The sequence below is a fragment of the Taudactylus pleione genome, unplaced genomic scaffold, assembly GCF_031769625.1.
Source record: "Taudactylus pleione unplaced genomic scaffold, aTauple2 ptg000977l, whole genome shotgun sequence".
NCBI classification, from domain to species: domain Eukaryota; kingdom Metazoa; phylum Chordata; class Amphibia; order Anura; family Myobatrachidae; genus Taudactylus; species Taudactylus pleione.
Window position 1 is genome coordinate 5319173 of NW_028285378.1, and position 19491 is coordinate 5338663.

General features: G+C 40.7%; 1 protein-coding gene across 3 annotated transcripts in view; it reads left to right on the forward strand.

Moving 5' to 3' along the window:
* Positions 1 to 19491, forward strand: part of KALRN (kalirin RhoGEF kinase) — a 1228991-nt gene that overhangs the window by 706434 nt on the left and 503066 nt on the right. For all 3 annotated transcript variants that reach the window (XM_088460751.1, XM_088460749.1, XM_088460750.1), the window contains exons 26-33: positions 6897 to 6966; positions 11210 to 11299; positions 11379 to 11471; positions 12762 to 12873; positions 13688 to 13878; positions 15045 to 15146; positions 15482 to 15624; positions 19157 to 19259. In XM_088460751.1, the coding sequence (XP_088316877.1) occupies positions 6897 to 6966; positions 11210 to 11299; positions 11379 to 11471; positions 12762 to 12873; positions 13688 to 13878; positions 15045 to 15146; positions 15482 to 15624; positions 19157 to 19259 (904 nt within the window). The remainder of the gene's footprint in view (positions 1 to 6896; positions 6967 to 11209; positions 11300 to 11378; positions 11472 to 12761; positions 12874 to 13687; positions 13879 to 15044; positions 15147 to 15481; positions 15625 to 19156; positions 19260 to 19491) is intronic.

Sequence of the window (19491 nt, forward strand, 5' to 3'; positions counted from 1 at the left end):
ATGCCATAGGGAGTGCCAATACATAATGTTAGTGGTGCCCTCTTGTAATTTTTATGTTTGAGTTTTAAACAGTGGTGTTTATTTCTGACATCAGATGTGATGTCACTACTGGTCTGCAGCCCAGCTTTGCAAGCAATTTGTTTGGTGATGTTTCAATTGATACAGTTCGATTTAAATAGGGAGACATGGTTAAATGCATTTGTTGTGATCTGGATATTGATGATGCTGAAACTTTGCTGTAAAAACAATTTCTAATTTTCGCTGAGTGCCCTCTTTTCCCCCACATCAATGTAACGAATATTGTATTTTGTATGTGGACTATCTGAATGGTTCTTGAGGCAGCACCCCTGCTACTTTGTTCATTCTGTGATGCGAGTGTATATTGTAACACGGGGTGTTGAAATGAGGAATCCAGACAGGCAGGTACTTGGTAAAGCAGTGTCTTTTTAATGGTAGCAAACACTGCATCTTAGCATAAGTGAGGTTTAGGCCTGGACACACACACAGGCACATAACAGAGAATAAGCAAACAACATAAAAGTAAATGTCTCAGCACTCCTTGTGCTAATGTCTGTGGACCCTCCAAGTCCTGGCACCTTAATGCTAACCACCACCCCCAGCCTATCGCCTGGCCAGATTGTCCAGCATCAGGTGTGTGTGAGTATTAAACCCTTCCTGTGCTCCTGTAATTATTCCAGCTGGGTCTGTGTAAATGTGAAAACCTGGAATTCCACACCTCCACTGCTAATGCAGAAAGTACAGGTTTCACTCCAGCCTCCCTTGGAGGGAGCTGATTCCACCAGAATGTGGGAAATTCAGGTGAGAGACAACCCCTCTCAACACAATACATATATACAGGACTGTGCAAAGGTTTTAGGTAGGCATGTAAAATAAGCAGCAAAGTAAGACTGCTTTCAAAAATAGAAGTGTTCAAATGGTTATTTTTATCAATTAACAAAATGCAAAGTGAATGAACAGAAGAGAAATCTAAATCAAATAAATATTTGGTGTGACCACCCGTCTAAACAGTATCAATTCTTCTAGGTACACTTGCACAAAGTCAGGGATTTTATAGTCAGGTGTATGATTAACCAATCATACCAAAACAGGGTAGTGTCTAGATGCCCTTCACGGAGAGGACCCCGATGTCATCAGTTACTGTCCGTCATTCCCTACCAACCACGTGGACAAAGAGGGGGGATATAATCCTGTGGCAAGTGAAGTGAGCCATAGAGCCCCGAAGCGTGCCGAGTGAAGCGAACCAACGAGCCCGAAGTGTGGCGAGCAGCCAAATTTCTTCTTTAGGTGGACTTTATGGGATGGAATTACACTTCCGCCCTCGCATCACTTCCAGGTCCTTACAATGAAGGGGAAATGAGCTCTACCTACCAAACAGGTGATAATGATCATCATTTTCATATGTACAGTAGGTGGAAACAGAAACAGTGTAGGAGGTGGCTTAAAACTGTGTATAGAACAGCCAAACTCTGCTACAAATATGAGGTTGTGGAAGACAGTTTCATGTCACATGGGAAGACTGAGCACATCAACAAGCAGGGCCGACGCTACCACTAGGCAAACTTAGGCAGCTGCCTAAGAGCACCGGCCACTGCAGGGCGCCGCTGGATTGATGTGTAGTGTGGACCACACATAAGTGCAGTCCGCACTACACTACTAGTAACAAACACACAGCCGCTGGCGCCGGCAGCTGTATGTTTGTTTTAGCAGCCGAAGAGAGTCAGACAGACTCTCATCGGCTGCTGCGCCCACTGCTGCAGCCGGGCTGGAGCTCACTCATGAGCTCCATTTTCCGGCTCACGCAGTGGGTGATGGGAGAGACGTCATGATGTCTCTCCCTTCATGCAGAGTGGGCCGGACCGGGGGGCACAGAAGAGCGGACGCCGGAGCCAGGATTAAGGTAAGTGGAGTTACTGGAGGTATTGCTGGGGGGACGGACTACTACTGGGGGCACTGCTGGGGAACGGACTACTACTGGGGGCACTGCTGGGGGGGTACTACTGGGGGGGGACTACTACTGGGGGCACTGCTGGGAGAACTACTACTGGAGGCACTGCACTGGTGGGACCACTACTGGGGGGCACTGCAGTGGTAGAACCACTGCTGAGGGCACTGCATAGGTGGGGATTAATGCTGGGGGCACTGCATAAGTGGGAGACTACTACTGGGGGCATTGCTAGGGGAGGACTACTACTGGGGGCACTGCTGGGGGGATATACTACTGGGAGCACTGCAACGGGGGGTTAGTACTGGGGGCACTATATAAGTGGGACTACTACTGGGGGCATTATATAAGGGGCACTGCATAGGGGGACCACTACCTGGGGCACTATGTAAGGGACACTTCATAGGAGGACCACTACCTGGGGCACTATATAAGGGGCACTGCTTAGGGGGACCACTACTGGGGGAACTGTATAATGGTCACTACTGTGGGTACTTCATAAGGGCTTGTGTAGTTATCCGATGGGGGGGGAGGGCGCAAGGTTGAATGCCTAGCATGCCAAGAAACTTTGCATCGGCCCTGTCAACAAGACATAAGGTAGTTATATTGCATCAGCAAGGTCTCTCCCAGGCAATGATTTCAAAGCAGACTGGGGTTTCAAGATGTTCTTTTCAAGCTCTTTTGAAGAAGCACAAAGAAACCGGCAACTTTGAGGACCGTAGACAAAGTAGTCGTGCATCAGATGAAAGACACGTCATGCTTACTTCCCTCCAAAATCGGAAGGTGTCCTGCAGTGCCATTAGCTCAGAACTTACAGAAACCAGTGGATCCAGGTACACCCATCTTCTGTTCAGAGAAGTCTGGCCAGAAGTGGTCTTCATGGAAGAATTGCAGCCAAAAAGCCATACCTGCGACGTGGAAACAAGGCCAAGCAACTCAACTGTGCACGAAAACATAGGAACTGGGATTCAGAAAAATGCAAGTTTGGGACTGCATTTCAGCAAATGGAGTTGGGGATTTGGTCAGGATAAATGATGAGAAATACAGGCAGGTACTGTAACTTATCCATCATACAATACCATCAGGGAGGTGTCTGATTGGCTCCAAATATATTCTGCAGCAAAACAACAACCCCGAACATTCAGTCAATGTATATAAGAAGAACTATCTTCAGCGTAAAGAAGAACAAGGAGTCCTGGAAGTGATAATATGGCCCCTACAGAGCCCTGATCTCAACATCATTGAGTCTGTCTGGGATGACATGAAGAGACAGAAGGATTTGCGCAAGCCTACATCCACAGAAGATCTGTGGTTAGTTCTCCAAGATGTTTGAAACAACCTCCCTGCTGAGTTCCTTCAAAAACTGTGTGCAAGTGTACCTAGAAGCTTATCAACATTTCAGTTATTCAAACTGTCATTAGGAAAAAGTACAGAAATAAAGCCACACATTACAGCTACACCACGTGAAGACAAGACTCCGGGAACCGGGACTCCACACCCGCCCGGCGTCCGGCATGGATGACGTCACCACGCTGGTCACGCGCGCTGACGTCCAAAAGTTGTGTCACCATCACCATGACTACAGGAAAATAACAATATTAGCACTAATAAACTAAATCCAGCACATATCAGTAAAAATACAGAATACTGCAGATAGCAAAAGATAATAAATTATTAAGAAAACTTGAAAAGAGCCGAAAACTAAAGTACATCAAATTAAACAGGTATAAGAAATATTCGCATTTAACCCTTTGGGGAAAAGCACATCAAGCCGGGCAATCCAGCGGGCCTTGCATTGTAGTAGTTTTTTGGCTTGGTCTCCTCCCCGAGGTTCGGGGGGACCGAGTCAATCATTCTGTATCGCAAACTTGAAAGGGCGTGATTACATTTAAAAAAGTGGCGAGCCACTGGCTGTTCACTTATCCCTGTTGCGAGAGCACTGCGGATAGCCGACCTGTGGGCTGTCATCCATTCCTTAAACTTCCTCTCAGTTTTTGCAATATAACTCAATCCACATGGGCAGATTATGTGATAAACAACATAACAAGATATACAGTTAAGTTGAGATCTAATAGTAAGTGCTATACTACTATGTGGGTGGTGAAAGGTATCTCCTGGGATAAGGAATTGGCACGTAACGCACAAACATTTAATACAGCCCAACTTTTTTGGTATAAAATGGAGACTTTGTGGAGGTTGTCGCAATCGAGAAATGTCTGTTTTTACTAAAATGTCTCGAAGATTACGGCCTCTTGAATAGCAAGGCATCAATTGAGTTTTTGATAGATGCAAATTAGCATCTGTTTCAATGAGGGGCCAATGTTGTGTAGAAATTTTATTAATAATTGGCGAGGTAACATTATATCTGTTGACCCAAGGGAACTTGGGTTCAGCAGTCCTAATGGTGTTCTTTTTGCAAAGGAGATCACTCCTCTCCATTGCAAGTACTTTCTGTTTGGTATCATTAAGCAATTTACGGCTGTAACCTCTGCTTAAAAAACGTTTTATTAATTCATTCATTTGTTTACATGGTAAAGCAAAACCATTTCAAAACAACCAGCCAAGTGAAGATTACTCTCCAGGAGGTAGTCATATCATTATTTAAGTCTACTATAAAGAGAAGACTTCACAAGAGCAAATACAGTGCGTTCACCACAAGGTGCAAACTACTCACAAACCTCAAGAATAGAAAGGCATAATTAGACTTTGCCTGAAAAGCATCTAAAAATGCTAGCCCAGTTCTGGAACAACATTCTTTGGACAGATGAAACTAAGATCAACCTGCACCAAAATGATGGGAAGAAAAAAGTATGGAGAAAGCTTGGCATGGCTAATGATCCGAAAAATACCACATCATCTGTAAAATCACGGTGAAAGCATTGTGGGCATGCATGGCTTCCAATGGCACTGGGTTACTAGTAATTGTTGATGATATGATAGTAGACAGAAGCAGCCGGATGCATTTTGAAGTGTAAAAAGGAATATACTGTCAGCCAAATTCAGCAAAGTTCATTGGACGGTACTTTTCAGTACAGATGGACAATGATCCAAAACATCATGTGGTCTAGTGTGGTTGCGGAGAAAACCTGGGCCCTCACTGCCAGCACCTCCAGTGGCCTACCTCCCTGGCGGTGACATCCGAAATGTGTGCTGCCCCCTTGTTGTGTGCTGCGGAGCCCCAGCCGAGGTCACTGACCCAGTCACAAGTGATGTTGCTTCCAACGCTGAGGATCAACGGAGTGGCGGTGAGAGCATCCTATAAGACTCTTACAGACTACCTGCTCAGTAAAAGAAACTAAAATAAGGTTGCTTAATAGCATTCCTTGTAAAACCGTGCCCACTCCTTGCAGGCACCAAACGAATACTGAGGCTGGGGGCAGGTTATAAGTGAGAGGCATCCTCGGCTGCTGGGAGAAGAAACTTTACCATTTAGTGCCCAGACTGTAGCTCACCACCTATACCCAGTGTACAGCCTGTGTCCAGTATGGATTCCAAGAAAAGGATTTAACAGGTAAGAAAATAAATCTCCTTTTTTTAAGTTAAAGAAGTGGAATAGTCTCCAATGGGTGAGTCAGTCACCTGATCTCAACCCAATTGAACATGCATTTCACTTGCTGAAGACAAAACTAAAGGAGAAAAACAACAACTGAAGATAGCTGCAGTAAAGGCCTGGCAAAGCATAACAAAGGAGGAAAACCCAGCATTTTGTGATATTCATGGGTTCCAGACTTCAGGCAGTCATTGGCCGAATGGTTGCAATTCTCAAACGTTTCATACAACATTTTTGTTCAACACCTGGAATTAACTCTGAAAGTGGTTAAATTTCAAATTAATTGTGGTAATGTAGAGAGCCAAAATTATGACAAATCAATATGGACCGATTTGTGTTATAGAAGTATAAAACGTTTCACAGTGTCACGCTATATGCTATATATATATATCGGAATACTGTGAGACTTTGATATTTATTTTGATATAAGTTGCTATGTTATCCTCTAGTTTAGACACAGTTCAGCTGACTTAAATGGTCGTAATAATAGGAATTCTGATGTGTACAGTATATCAGAATTCCTTCTCTTCCTGAGCACATTGTTTCGTCTAATAATATTACTGTGTCCCTGACTTACATATTTGTGACTACTACTAGTGACTATTTCATGTAGCGTACTAATTGTTTAATATATTAATTTTGTTCATATTCTGTCACCCAATAATTCTGATGTGGGCATGAAATAAGTTATTTAATGAAGTGAAAGACTAACGACCAGATCTGCTCTATTTAAGGGGCATTCCCTATGAGTTGACACTCTACATATTGCTCTCCAGAACTGGGTGGGCTACAACAGTGGTGTCCTCCAAAGCTACATAGAAGTCTAAATATTAGAATCTAAAACATGTTGTAGTTAGTCTAAACAGAGTAATAGATTAAATAACTTCTGAAAAAAAGGCTTTTTTATTCTAAGCCACAATCCCGCCAATGGAGTTGATTATGAAGTTGTCATTTTCTTTAACTATTTACTTAAATTTTTCCTCTGTCTGGCCTTGCAGCATTTTGTCTATAGTAGTATAAAATATTAATATTTTTCACTGCTGTCAACTTTTTTTGTTACATAACTGTTTTTCTATTTTCGATTATCTTGTATTCTCTATTATTTGGATGCTTTTGTCCAGTTCTATTTTTAGACCCTTTATACAAGGCGATGATTAGTGTCTTTTAAATTGTCCTTATTGAAGTATATAAAGACACCAATTTCTTTTTTGTCAATAGTATAATTGACATTACATTGTACAGTATATAAGACCAGTATTTATGTTATAAATTGTAATATCCCTGCATAAGTACAGAAGATGTTGTATATGTTTCGGAATAAACCACTAAAGATTGAGCAGCAAGTGTCTGACCAACTGACACATAATCATCTCTTCTATGCAGCATCTTTCTGAAGGAACTAGAGAAATATGAGCAGCTTCCAGAGGACGTCGGACACTGCTTCGTCACCTGGGTAATGTGATTAGGAGGGAAGGCGTGTAGTGTAATGTGGCTGTGATGTCTTATACATGGATTATGATATTTGTGGTGGAGATATGGGGGAATTATGTCTCTATTGTTTTTGTGACTAAAGCTAGGTACACACTGAACAGATATATTTGCAGATGATGGTCGTTCATACACACTGAACAACCATAATCTGGCTGCAGGTCCCGCTGGCCTGGGGACGTGTCCCGCACCTCTCCACTCGGCCTCTGCTGAAAGTGTACGGGCGATCGACAGACCACCCGTACACACTATTAAACTAGGGATAGGTGTCTTGGGAAACACCTCTGCACTAGGCTTAGGACAAGAAAAATATTTGTGTATTGGCCCCAATTAGACAATTTATAACACATATTCTGTGGGGGTGCTGCCAAGCACAATAAACAGGAGCTTACAAAAGAGGGAGAGAAAAAGTATTCTCTCTTTGTTGGCTCACATATGAGAAAATTATAACAAATAAAATATAACTTTTATTATACAAATGTTAAAAATTCACTTCACATTATTAGTGAAATATTCCAGGAAAAAAAAATAATAAAAAATATTGAAACAAACGTGTATCATCAACTATTATTGGTAGTAAATTATTAATAGTGCATTTCTCTCCATGTCCTTTTTAAGTTGTGTTTCTAAACATTCAATAAAATGTATTGAATATTGATGTAATGCACTCTTGACTTTATTAGATCAATTGTATATATTTATGGGATTAATGACAATGTTATGAAAGTCCATTAGCCTCACATTTGCCTCATGCAATTGCAGGTTTAAATGCACTGTCAGTTTAATTATGAACAAACCATTTACTTTGTTTGTGCTGTTATATTGCCATCTATGGAATATAGTATGCAATTACACCATATCAGTCATATTTAGAAAGCAATTCTAGCTGATTAATACTGCAACATTCACAGCGCCCTCTGTAGGAGTAACGTGTCTATATTTGTAGACTTATGTCACATGGGGAATATGTATCCAATTCTTAGTACATAACGTTATGCCCCCTATTGGAATGAAATATATTCAACCATATAATTGCAAAGGCCTTATTATATTATAGATATGGTTCGTCATTCAATATTCTTTATTACACCGCCCCCTGTAGAGGTTGTAATGTATGTACTGTTATTTCAGTGCCCCCTATAGGACTACTAGATTAGTTAATGAGCTATATATTAATTACAGCTAATGGGTGTTATCATGTGTAGTAAAATTATATAACATTAGGCAATTCCACCGCAGCACCACCTATGGGTGTATTAATTATTGTGTATTCTATAGTACTGCAGTATTGGTTATTAAGTAGTGTGTTGAGAGCAGCCAACTATTGCGACCAAGTTGGATAGTTGGTATAATTGTCACTAAATGTTATCCAGTTTAGGAATATTTATGGGGGACATGAAATGCACAGTTAAGCCACAGATCACAAAATTGGCTGCAACTAAAACAGATAGTGTGTTGTGCAAATTAATTATACCAGCAAACCTTGTTTATTACAACAAAAGGTATATTACGTGTCAGCTGTTGTGAGTAATTAGTGGAACGCACATCGATTAACCCAGCACTGTACTTTATGAAGAAACTCTGCAGCCCTATAGGGGGAGCCATAATAACTGTATTACATAAGCGGAGCTTGTATACCCCTATGGGAGGTGTTGCAGCTGACACGTAATATACCTTTTGTTGTAATAAACGAGGTTTGCTGGTATAATTAATTTGCGCAACACACTATTTTAGTTGCAGTCTATTTTGTGATCTGTGGCTAAACTGTGCATTTTATGTCCCCCATAAATATTCCTAAACTGGATAACATTTAGTAACAATTATACCAACTAGCCAACTTGGTCGCAATAGTTGGGTGCTCTCAAAACACTACTTAATAACCAATACTGCAGTACTATAGAATACATAATAATTAATACACTCATATTTTCCTATAGGTGGTGCTGCGGTGGGATTGCCTAATGTTATATTATTTTACTACACATGATAACATCCATTAGCTGTAATTAATATATAGCTCATTAACTAATCTAGTAGTCCTATAGGGGGCACTGAAATAACAGTACCTACAACCTCTGTATACCCCTACAGGGGGCACTGTAATAAAGAATATTGAATGATGAACCATATCTATAACATACACAGCCTTTGTAATTATATGGTTGAATATATTTAATTCCAATAGGGGGCATAACGTTTTGTACTAAGAATTGGAATCATGTTCCCATGTGACATAATTCTACAAATATAGACAAGTTAATCCTACAGAGGGCGCTGTGAATGTTGCAGTATTAATCAGCTTGAATTGCTTTCTAAATATGACTGATATGGTGTAATTGCATACTATATTCAATAGACGGCAATATAACAGCACAAATGGAGTAAATAGTTTGTTCATAATTAAACAGACATAGTGCACTTAAAACTGTAATTGCATGAGGCAAATGTGAGGCTAATGGACTTTCATAACATTGTCATTAATCCCATAAATATATACAATTGATCTAATATAGTCAAGAGTGCATTACATCAATATTCAATACATTTTATTGAATGTTTAGAAACACAACTTAAAAAGGACATGGAGAGAAATGCACTATTAATAATTTAATACCAATAATAGTTGATGATACACGTTTGTTTCAATATTTTTTATAGTTTTTTTCCTGGAATATTTCACTAATAAGGCAAAGTGAATTTTTAACATTTGTATAATAAAAGTTATATTTTATTTGTTAGAATTTTCTCATATATGCGCCAAAAAAGCGAGAATACTTTTTCTCTCCCTCTTTTGTACACCCGTACACATTTCCTGATGGACAGATATATCTGCCATCACAGCTGTGCAGCAGAGCCGATGCGATATGTCTGTGAACTACACAGACATATCGCTGGTACACACTGGCCGACGGGCACCTGATATATTGGCCGATCATTTGATCGGCCAATATATCTGTCAGTGTCACTGTGTACCCAGCTTAAGTATAGGACAAAGTAAGCTCTGCCACCTTCACCCCACAACCAGCAGAACAATGTCATCTCCGCACCCAAACCTGCAGAACTGGTCCTTCTTCCAGCAACGTGCTGCCATCTTAGCCCTTGATCCAACAAAGTGCTGTTATTTGCCCGATCACCCAGCAAAGTGCTGCCACCTTGGCCCCTCCACCTGCAGAGCACTGCCACATTAACCCTTCCACAACAGAGCCCTGACATTTCAGCCCCTCCATCAACAAAGTCCTGCCATAGCAGCCCCTCCACTATCAGAGCATTGCCACCTCCCCCCTCATCCAACAGAACACTGCCACCTTCACATTTCATCCAGCAGAGTTCTGCAACCTGCACCCCTTGCAAAACGCTTCAATCTAAGCCTCTCATTCAGCAGAGCGCTGCGATCCTAGCCTCTCATCCAGCAGAACATTTTCACCTCATCTCCACATCTAGCAAGCTCTTCCACTTCTGCCCCTCCACCAGCAGAATGCTGCCACCTCTACTCCTCCTCCAGCAGAATGCTGATGTCTCAGCCCCTCTACCAGCGGAAAGCTACAATCTCTGTCCCGTATCCAGCACTTTGCTGCCAGATTACTATGCCTTGGGAGACATCAGATCTGAATATCGCTCTACTAATGCATTATAGAATCACTGTTGTGTGTAAACCTAGCAAAGAATTTACATTTATTTCCTCAGCGGGTGTAACCATACAAACACTAAATTATATTCCACCCCAACTGGCATAATTTTTTCTCACGAGATTCATTACAAAAATTTTTATGAACATATAAGTTATTGTCTTTCCATATGCGAATTATGATCATATGTTATGGAGTAAGGTATATGCAGTTTTCCGAGACTATTAGTCAGTCGCTGTAAACTGCATCTCCAACTTAAGTGCCGGCCAATATACAGTCAATTGATTAGCTCTGGGCACCCGAGAGCTACATCCCTGCAAAGACAATTGAGTTCGCCGCTATAGTTAACTATATTATTGCAAATCAGTGGACAAACCAAGTATTACCTAGTGATAATGGACTGCCACTCATAGTTAAGTGGTGTCCTGTTCTGGTTCTGATCTATACTTGAGTTTGATTATATTTTTGCTTATATGTATATAGTCGTTGTAGTTTTAGCAGCTACTAATTTTGCATGATCCCCTTAATCCTCAGTTTCTATAAATCATTGGAATCGCTTTTACCATGTTCCTCTCCTTCTAGGCTGACAAGTTTCAGATGTATGTGACATATTGTAAAAATAAACCAGACTCTAGCCAGCTCATCCTGGAACATGCTGGGACTTTCTTTGATGTAAGTATTACTCTCCAGTAATGGATTCTGACAGTATTGCTGGTAATCTCTACCTCATGGTTTCCTCCCTGCATTATAGGAGATCCAGCAAAGACATGGGCTGGCCAACTCCATCTCCTCGTATCTTATCAAACCTGTTCAAAGGATCACAAAGTATCAGCTTCTGCTCAAGGTACAGACATTGGGAAACACTTATAAAACCTGATTCTCTGCAACAGTGCAACAAATGATTATAACAAGAAGTATAACAGTAGTAACTGTAGCTGTTTTAGCAGTACGGTTCCCACTTGGCTCTCCAAATTTTCTAGACTTCCCTATGCCTAACACTTTGCAGCAAACAGAGGGCCTGATTCATTACGGATCGCTATTGCAATCACGGCTGCGATTACGCACACAGGTCTGCTGCAAAATTATGCTAATGAATGCCATCGCAAGGCCATTGCACAGCCCGCATAGAGACGCCCACTACCGCTATCTTACATCCATAATACCTTGCAGTCCTGCGTATACATCTAGTAACATCGGCCCCTCACACACAATTACAACACGTCTGACCTTACTCAGAAATCGCTAACCTTGTCGCACAAAGTAAGTACTCAAGCTACGTATGCCGTCGCAGTGGCTAAATTATGCACGCCCATGCAACAGCGTTCAAACGGACAGGCACGCCGGCATTTCTCCGACCACTCCCATCACCACCCCCAAACGCTGACATCCTGTCCCTCGGTCTACATGCATAGTGCGCACCATTGACCGATCACCGTACGCTGTTGCAGTTGCGATCAGTGATGAATCAGGCCCATACACGCCTTATTTGAGAACCTACTGAGCAGGGCTTCTCGTGTGGCAGTCTCTTGTAGAGTTCAGTGGGAAGTGGATGTGAAGGGATCCAGAACCAATAACTGTGAGGAGGTGTTGGAAGCACACAGACTTGTCCATATAGTACCCATAACACAGAGCCGTAACTAGAGTTTTTGGTGCCCTGTGCCAGAGAGAGCATTGCCCCCCCCCCCTTAGTTTTTATATAGGAACATAAGAAAGTACACCTGAAAAAGGGCCATGGCCTCATGGAGAAGGGCCAGGGAAGAGATAGAGGAGGCCAGGATATGCTGGGGATAAAAGAAGAGGAAACTACAAGGGAGAATGATAATAAATAGGAAATTGACAGGCCCAAACAGCGCCCCCTGCCCTGCGGTTGCCCTGTGCCATGGCACTGGTCGCACCACCCTAGTTACGGCCCTGCCATAACATACATAACATCCTATACTCAATGATTCCTGGTGTAGTGATCTGGATTGTGCATTGTGTATTTCCCCTTTTATTTCAGTTCCATTCCAGGGTTTGATAATTATTTACCATAATCAGATCCATATGTGTTGTATGAACTGCTCCCTGTGTGTCTAGAATGGTGGGCAGCTGTAGGGAGGAATTGTGTTGAATCTCGCCTCTGTGTCCTTGCTAGGAGCTGCTGACCTGCTGCGAGGAGGGGAAAGGGGAACTCAAGGATGGGCTGGAAGTGATGCTGAGCGTCCCGAAAAGAGCCAACGATGCTATGCACGTCAGCATGCTGGAAGGTGCCTGCCCTTCTCATAGTGATGAATGCCAGTGACTACTAATAATCATTAAACACTTCCCCAGATTCACCTGAGTTTAAATCATCCAAGACAATCTAACACTCAATTTTTAATAATAGTGTAATATAATATTTTGGCTTTTACGCATTAGCCATTATTGAAATACAGATGTGTCCTCAAACACTGTGGCTTAAGCTGCACCAAACAGCCCCTCCCGGCTGTGCAGGGTAACAGGTGGCTCGGCCACGCTGAACGTCTTTTTCACTTAAATTGTGCTTCTCATTTGCACAAATGAAACAACTGGAAGCGACAAAAGCAAGGGCTTCATCTGCAACTTTGTACTTATCTAAAACGAATCCCTGTGCAGTAAAAGTCGCAGGACAGCATCTGTAGTACACTTTTAGTAGTGGTTCACTGTGTTTGTGATGCAAATAAGGAGCAACATTTTTAGAAAAATAAGGTTTGCAATATCTCTGTGCGACTCAGTCGCGCTGTGCATAAGATACGCAGTATGTCGTATTGAGGCTATGTGTAGAAGGACACACTTAAGAATTGTGCTGTATAATTCTCCAATTTCCATGATTCATTGCTGTCCACTCCTAACACTCTGCACTTGAAAATATTTTTATACTTCACAGACACAATATTGTTCACAAGTTGCAGCATCTCACTGTATTACATAGCTGCACTATACTGAGAGGGTTTCAGTTTTCTCTTTAAGCACATCTGTGTTGAATGTTTGGTCTCCTCATTGGCCAGACACAATTAAAACAATATGGAACATAAAATGTTGGTTTACACATTTTCTCTTTAGGGTTTGATGAGAACCTGGATGTTCAGGGTGAGCTTATTCTCCAGGATTCCTTCCAAGTCTGGGACCCCAAATCTCTCATCCGCAAAGGGAGGGACAGACACCTTTTCCTGTTTGAGATCTCTCTAGTATTCAGCAAGGAGATAAAAGACTCAACGGGTCACACAAAATATGTTTACAAGAATAAGCTGCTGGTGAGAAAAAAAAAACAAATTATAATTCTGTTGTAAATAAGAGGGAATGTGGCAACCATGAAAATCTTACTCTGTGTACTGTCCACTCCTACTGTACTAAATGCTCCATCCATTGGATCAGTATCTCTTCTGTATTTCTTTTTATATAAACCATCTTTATTTTTTTCATTGATGATATCATAATTGGAGTGATATAAACAATGGATAAATATTATGTATATTTACACATAGCACTTACAATAATATTCCCACATAGCACATAGAAGACAACATCATAGGTCTAATACCAATTCAGTTCTTTGCCAGTTTGAATAGCATGTCTTGCTTGGAATCATTCTACAGAAGCTCAAAAAGTGAATGCACTAATATGCGCCCATGCAAATTTGTAACTGGATAGTCTAATGTAGGCCAAGTATTTGCAATTGCAAACAGATTCTAACTCGGACAAAGATGCACATATTCCAGGGAAAGTAGTATTATTTTGGATGTTCAGGAGTTGGTGCAAGTAGCATAAGCACAAGGGAACCGCTTTTGATTGACTGTTTGTGAATGCTGTGCTGATGTTGACTGGTGATTTATTGGGTATAGAGTAAAAAAAATGGATTCGCATATACGAGATGGAGAGTTGTTTCTACTATATTTGAATGTTTTTAGCAGTTTTATTGAAACTTAATAGTGGAAGCATTTGATGCAAAAAAATAAATGGCTAAAAACTCATAAGCAAGTGGGATATAAGTGTTACTAGTGCAGACTAGCACGTATGTTAAGTTAGTTGTCACTTCACTTTGCATATGGTTGCAGTTGTTGATTTTTTTTAATGAATGCAAATTATTTCTGCAGTTTGGGTGTAATTGGAGCCAACTCTGCATCATCCTCTGTATCCTTATATGTTACGAAAGTATATTACATAGAATAACACCCAGGAGATAGCATTAATTCTCATACAGTACATCCTACGTGGAACATTGGGCACAATGGGCAGGAGCACGTTAAACTTGGAAAAGTTCACACTCCTCCCCCTCTGTACCTCCACTGGCTACCTGGAACATCAGTATTTTTAAATGCCTGTGGGAACTGGGCCCATTAAGCTATAGCCTCATTCATGCGATAGGAATGTATATTACATTATATACAGAGATCTGTACTTTTTTTTTTCTTTTCTCCAGACCTCAGAGCTGGGGGTGACTGAGCACGTTGAAGGGGACTCCTGCAAGTTCGCTTTGTGGTCGGGCCGCACTCCATCCTCTGATAACAAAACTGTACTTAAGGTTTGTTCTTGATTATTTTGTAACATGGTTTCCTGGATATCTTAAGCACATGGATATGTAGGACATTTCCTCCATGCTATAACATGTTTATCTGAGGTGTAGAGCTGCTCTTTTCTTTGTACCATTTAGTTTCCCTTAAAATCTCACTGAGAATAAGTTTGCAGTGACAAATACAGACAAACATTTAGATCAGTAGGAAGAAATTTGTCTCTCCCCTCCTCAATACATTATGGGGCTACATCTTAAAAACCATGAATTGCTACCAGAATAATCTGGCTCATGTATGTCTGGTTGGGGTCTGGCTGGGTAAAATCTGATCTCTTGTTTGTCGATAGGCATCAAGCATAGAAGTGAAACAGGAGTGGATCAAAAACATCCGAGAGGTGATCCAAGAGAGAATGATCCACCTGAAAGGAGCATTGAAGGAACCAATCCAACCCCCAAAGACCCCAGCAAAGCAGCGTAACAACAGCAAGAGGTATCAGTGCTTGCTTTAGTCCCTGGCATGGTAATCTGTAGTTGAGTAAGCATATATTACTGAGTTAGTGTCCCTTTTTATCTGACAAATCATTGCTCTCAGGCAGAGCCGTAACTAGGGTACTGCGACCTGTACCATGGCACAGGGCACCGCAGAGCAGGGGGCGCTGTTCGGGCCTGTAAAATTTATGTTTATTATCATTCTCACATGTAGCTTCCTCTTATTTTATCCCCAGCATCTCCTGGCCTCCCCTACCTCTTCCCTTGCCCTTCCCCATGAGGCCATGGCCCTTTTTTGGGTGTGTTATCTCCCGCTTTAAAAAATAGGAAGGCGCCAATGCTCTTTCTGGCACAGGGCACCAAATAGTCTAGTTACGGCTCTACTCTCAGGCAAGCATCAAATCACTAGCTGTTGTGGATCTACTAATACCAGCCTGCCGACAAGTGGATTTGAGACCCCTGGAGGTCTACTAAGCCACAGCATGGTTTGGCAACACATCTGGCTATAATTTTTATATATATATATATATATATATATATATAAAAATCTATCTATCAGGTAATATAAGTATTGAACACATCAACACTTTTCTCAGTAAACATATTTGTAATGGAGCTATTGTAGTGAAATGTTCACGAAATGTCAGCAACAACCCATGCAATCCACACATGCAAAGAAATCAAACCATAGATGTCCATAAATTAAGTTATGTGTAATAATGTGAAATGACACAGGGAAAAAGTATTGAACACATGACGCAAGGGAGGTGCAAAAAGGCATGGAAAGCCAAGACACCAGCTGAAATCAGTAATTAGAAAGCAATCCCGCTCCTTGTCAGTGCAAATTAATATAAATTTGTTCAGTCCCAACTGATGGCCTATAAATAGGTGTCATACAAGAAACATCTCATGATGGGTAAAAGCAAGGAGCTCTCTCAAGAACTTTGCAACCATACTGTTGCAAAACATACTGATGGTATTGATGGACAGAAGGATTTCTAAACTTCTAAATGTTCCAGTGAGCACTGTTGGGGCCATAATCCGGAAGTGGAAAGAACATCATTTCACCATAAACCAACCATGACCAGGTACTCCTCGCAAGATTTCTGACAGAGGAGTGAAAAGAATTATCAGAAGAGTTGTCCAAGAGCCAATGACCACTTGTGGAGAGCTTCAGAAAGATCTGGAATTAGCAGGTACAATCGTTTCAAAGAAAACAATAAGTAATGCACTCAATCACCATGGCCTGTATTGCACGCTCACCACGCAAGACTCCATTGCTGAAGTTTTCATGTTGAAGCTCGTTTAAAGTTTGCTGCACAACATGTGGACAAGCCTCTGAGATACTAGGAGAATATAGTCTGGTCAGATGAGACCAAAATGTAACTCTTTAGATGCCATAATACACACCATGTTTGGAGGAGAAATGGCACTGCACATCACCCCAAAAACACCATACCCACAGTGAAGTTTGGAGGTGGGGCTAGTTTTTCAGCATACAGTACTGGCATACTTCATATGTTTAAAGGAAGGATGAATGGAAAAATGTAACGAGGCATTCTTGATAAAAATCTCCTGCAATCTACCAGGATGCTGAAGATGAAACGAGGGTGGACATTTCAGCAAGACAATGCTCCCAAACACACAGCCAAGGACACTCTCAATTGGTTTCAGTGAGAGAAAATAAAGCTGATAGAATGGCCCAGCCAATCACCTGACTTGAATCAAATTGAAAATCTATGGAAAGAAATAAAGATCAGAGTTCATAGAAGAAGCCCACGGAACCTTCAAGATTTGCAGACTGTGTGAGGAAGAATGGGACAAAATCACACCTGAGCAATGCATGTGGCTAGTTTCTCCTTACATGAGGCGTCTTGAAGCTGTCATTACCAACAAAGGCTTTTGTACGAAGTATTAAATAAATAATTCCAGTAAGCGTGTTCAATACTTTTTCCCTGTGTCATTTCACATTATTACACATAACTTAATTTATGGACGTCTATGGTTTGATATCTCTGCATGTGTGGATTGCATGGGTTATTGCTGACATTTGGTGAACATTTCATTAAAATAGCCCCATTACAAATATATTTACTGAGAAAAATGTTGATGTGTTTAATACTTTTTATACCCGCTGAATGTGTGTGTATATATATATATATATATATATAGACAGTATAGAAAATATGCATATATATCTCACCGTTACACAGAGCTGCTATTAATACAGCATAAACTTAGCAAAAGCTGCATTAAACTTTTTTAGACATCAGATATTAACCATAGAAATTATACAGCCACTGACTAAGTCCTTTGTGTGATGAAACCCGTATCGGCATGGCCAAAAAATCACTTACTTGCAATAACGATCTGGATGTGTGGAAATACCAGGGACAGAAAGCATCTGAAAGTGCTCCAGTGGATGGGACAATGGAGAGACGCTAAGAAGCTTGGTTGATGTACCTATATATACTATACTTGATGTATGTGATTTTAATTAGCACCATAAAAGTTTTAAGCACACTTTATGATTGTGCACCCCTTCTTCTCTCTGCAATATCTTTTAGACAAAGTCTGTTTGGAAAAGACGTTAGAAGGGTGCAGCATTGGATGTATATTGTAATATTATTGGTAATGAGAATCAAAAAAATATATATATATTATTATTTATATAATCTCAAGTAAGGTGTGGGGTTGATATTGAGCGCCCAAAAGTGCTTAAGCACAATATCAATCCTTACAATAAATGAGGCAGATTTAAAGCCTAGGAGCTCAATCTACCTTTTTAAAATAAGATTATTATTGTCGATCCTAGCTTCTTTCTATCGTGATATTTTTTTTTTACCTGCCTTATTTATTATGGAATGAATTTTGTCTGAAATACTTTTTACCTATTGTGTTTATTGTTATTATAGTTAATTCAATTTCTTTTAATCAATCTATGGGCATTGCAGCATGTTGTTTGCCTTTATTAAATTGTTGTGATATCAATACATTGATAATATTAAGCACTTTATGAACAGATACTTTTTACACAGCCATTTACAGTTTATGCATAATGCACTTATCTGGAGTTCCACATAGTTGTTTATATTGCGGCACAATGCACTTTTCTAAGTTTAAACAATAACACGTTTACACAGACACTTTGCACTTATTCAATTACTTACATATTATTTTCACCGTATGAATTACTATTTACTGAGGTAGTTCTTGTATCAATTTATTTATTATTTTTTATTATTGATATTCTGTTTAAGCACTTTTGGGTGCTCATTATCAACCCCACACACTACTTGAAATGTGCATGGTGGATTGCCACTACCATAACCCTGTTGATAGAGCTGACAGCCATATAATTTGGGGGAGGGCATCACAACGAGTTCTCACTGCAAATACCATTGAGGCATAAGGTTGGTTTACAAGTGTAGTATGACCTATTTGGCATTGAGATTATATATATATATATATATATATATATATATATATATAAAAATATTGGCCACACCATTTTATTTTTATTTTCACCACAGAGAAGGATTGGAGGATATTGACAGTCAAGGTGATGGGAGCAGCCAGCCAGACACCATCTCTATCGCGTCCAGGACGTCGCAGAACACTGTAGACAGTGATAAGGTAATATCTGGGTGGACAGTGCTTGCATACGGGGAAACACTGCAGTATGTCAGTATATATATAACACTTCCTTTGCCCTGTAGCAGTTCCAAGTGTGCTTGTGCCCTTGTACTGGGACACCTAAAAGGGAAGTTCACAATATATAATGTATTGCATAATTGATAGTCAGAAGACTCCCAAGTACAGATTCTAGGGCCCCAATCAGGCTTGGACTGGCCAACAGGTGTACAGG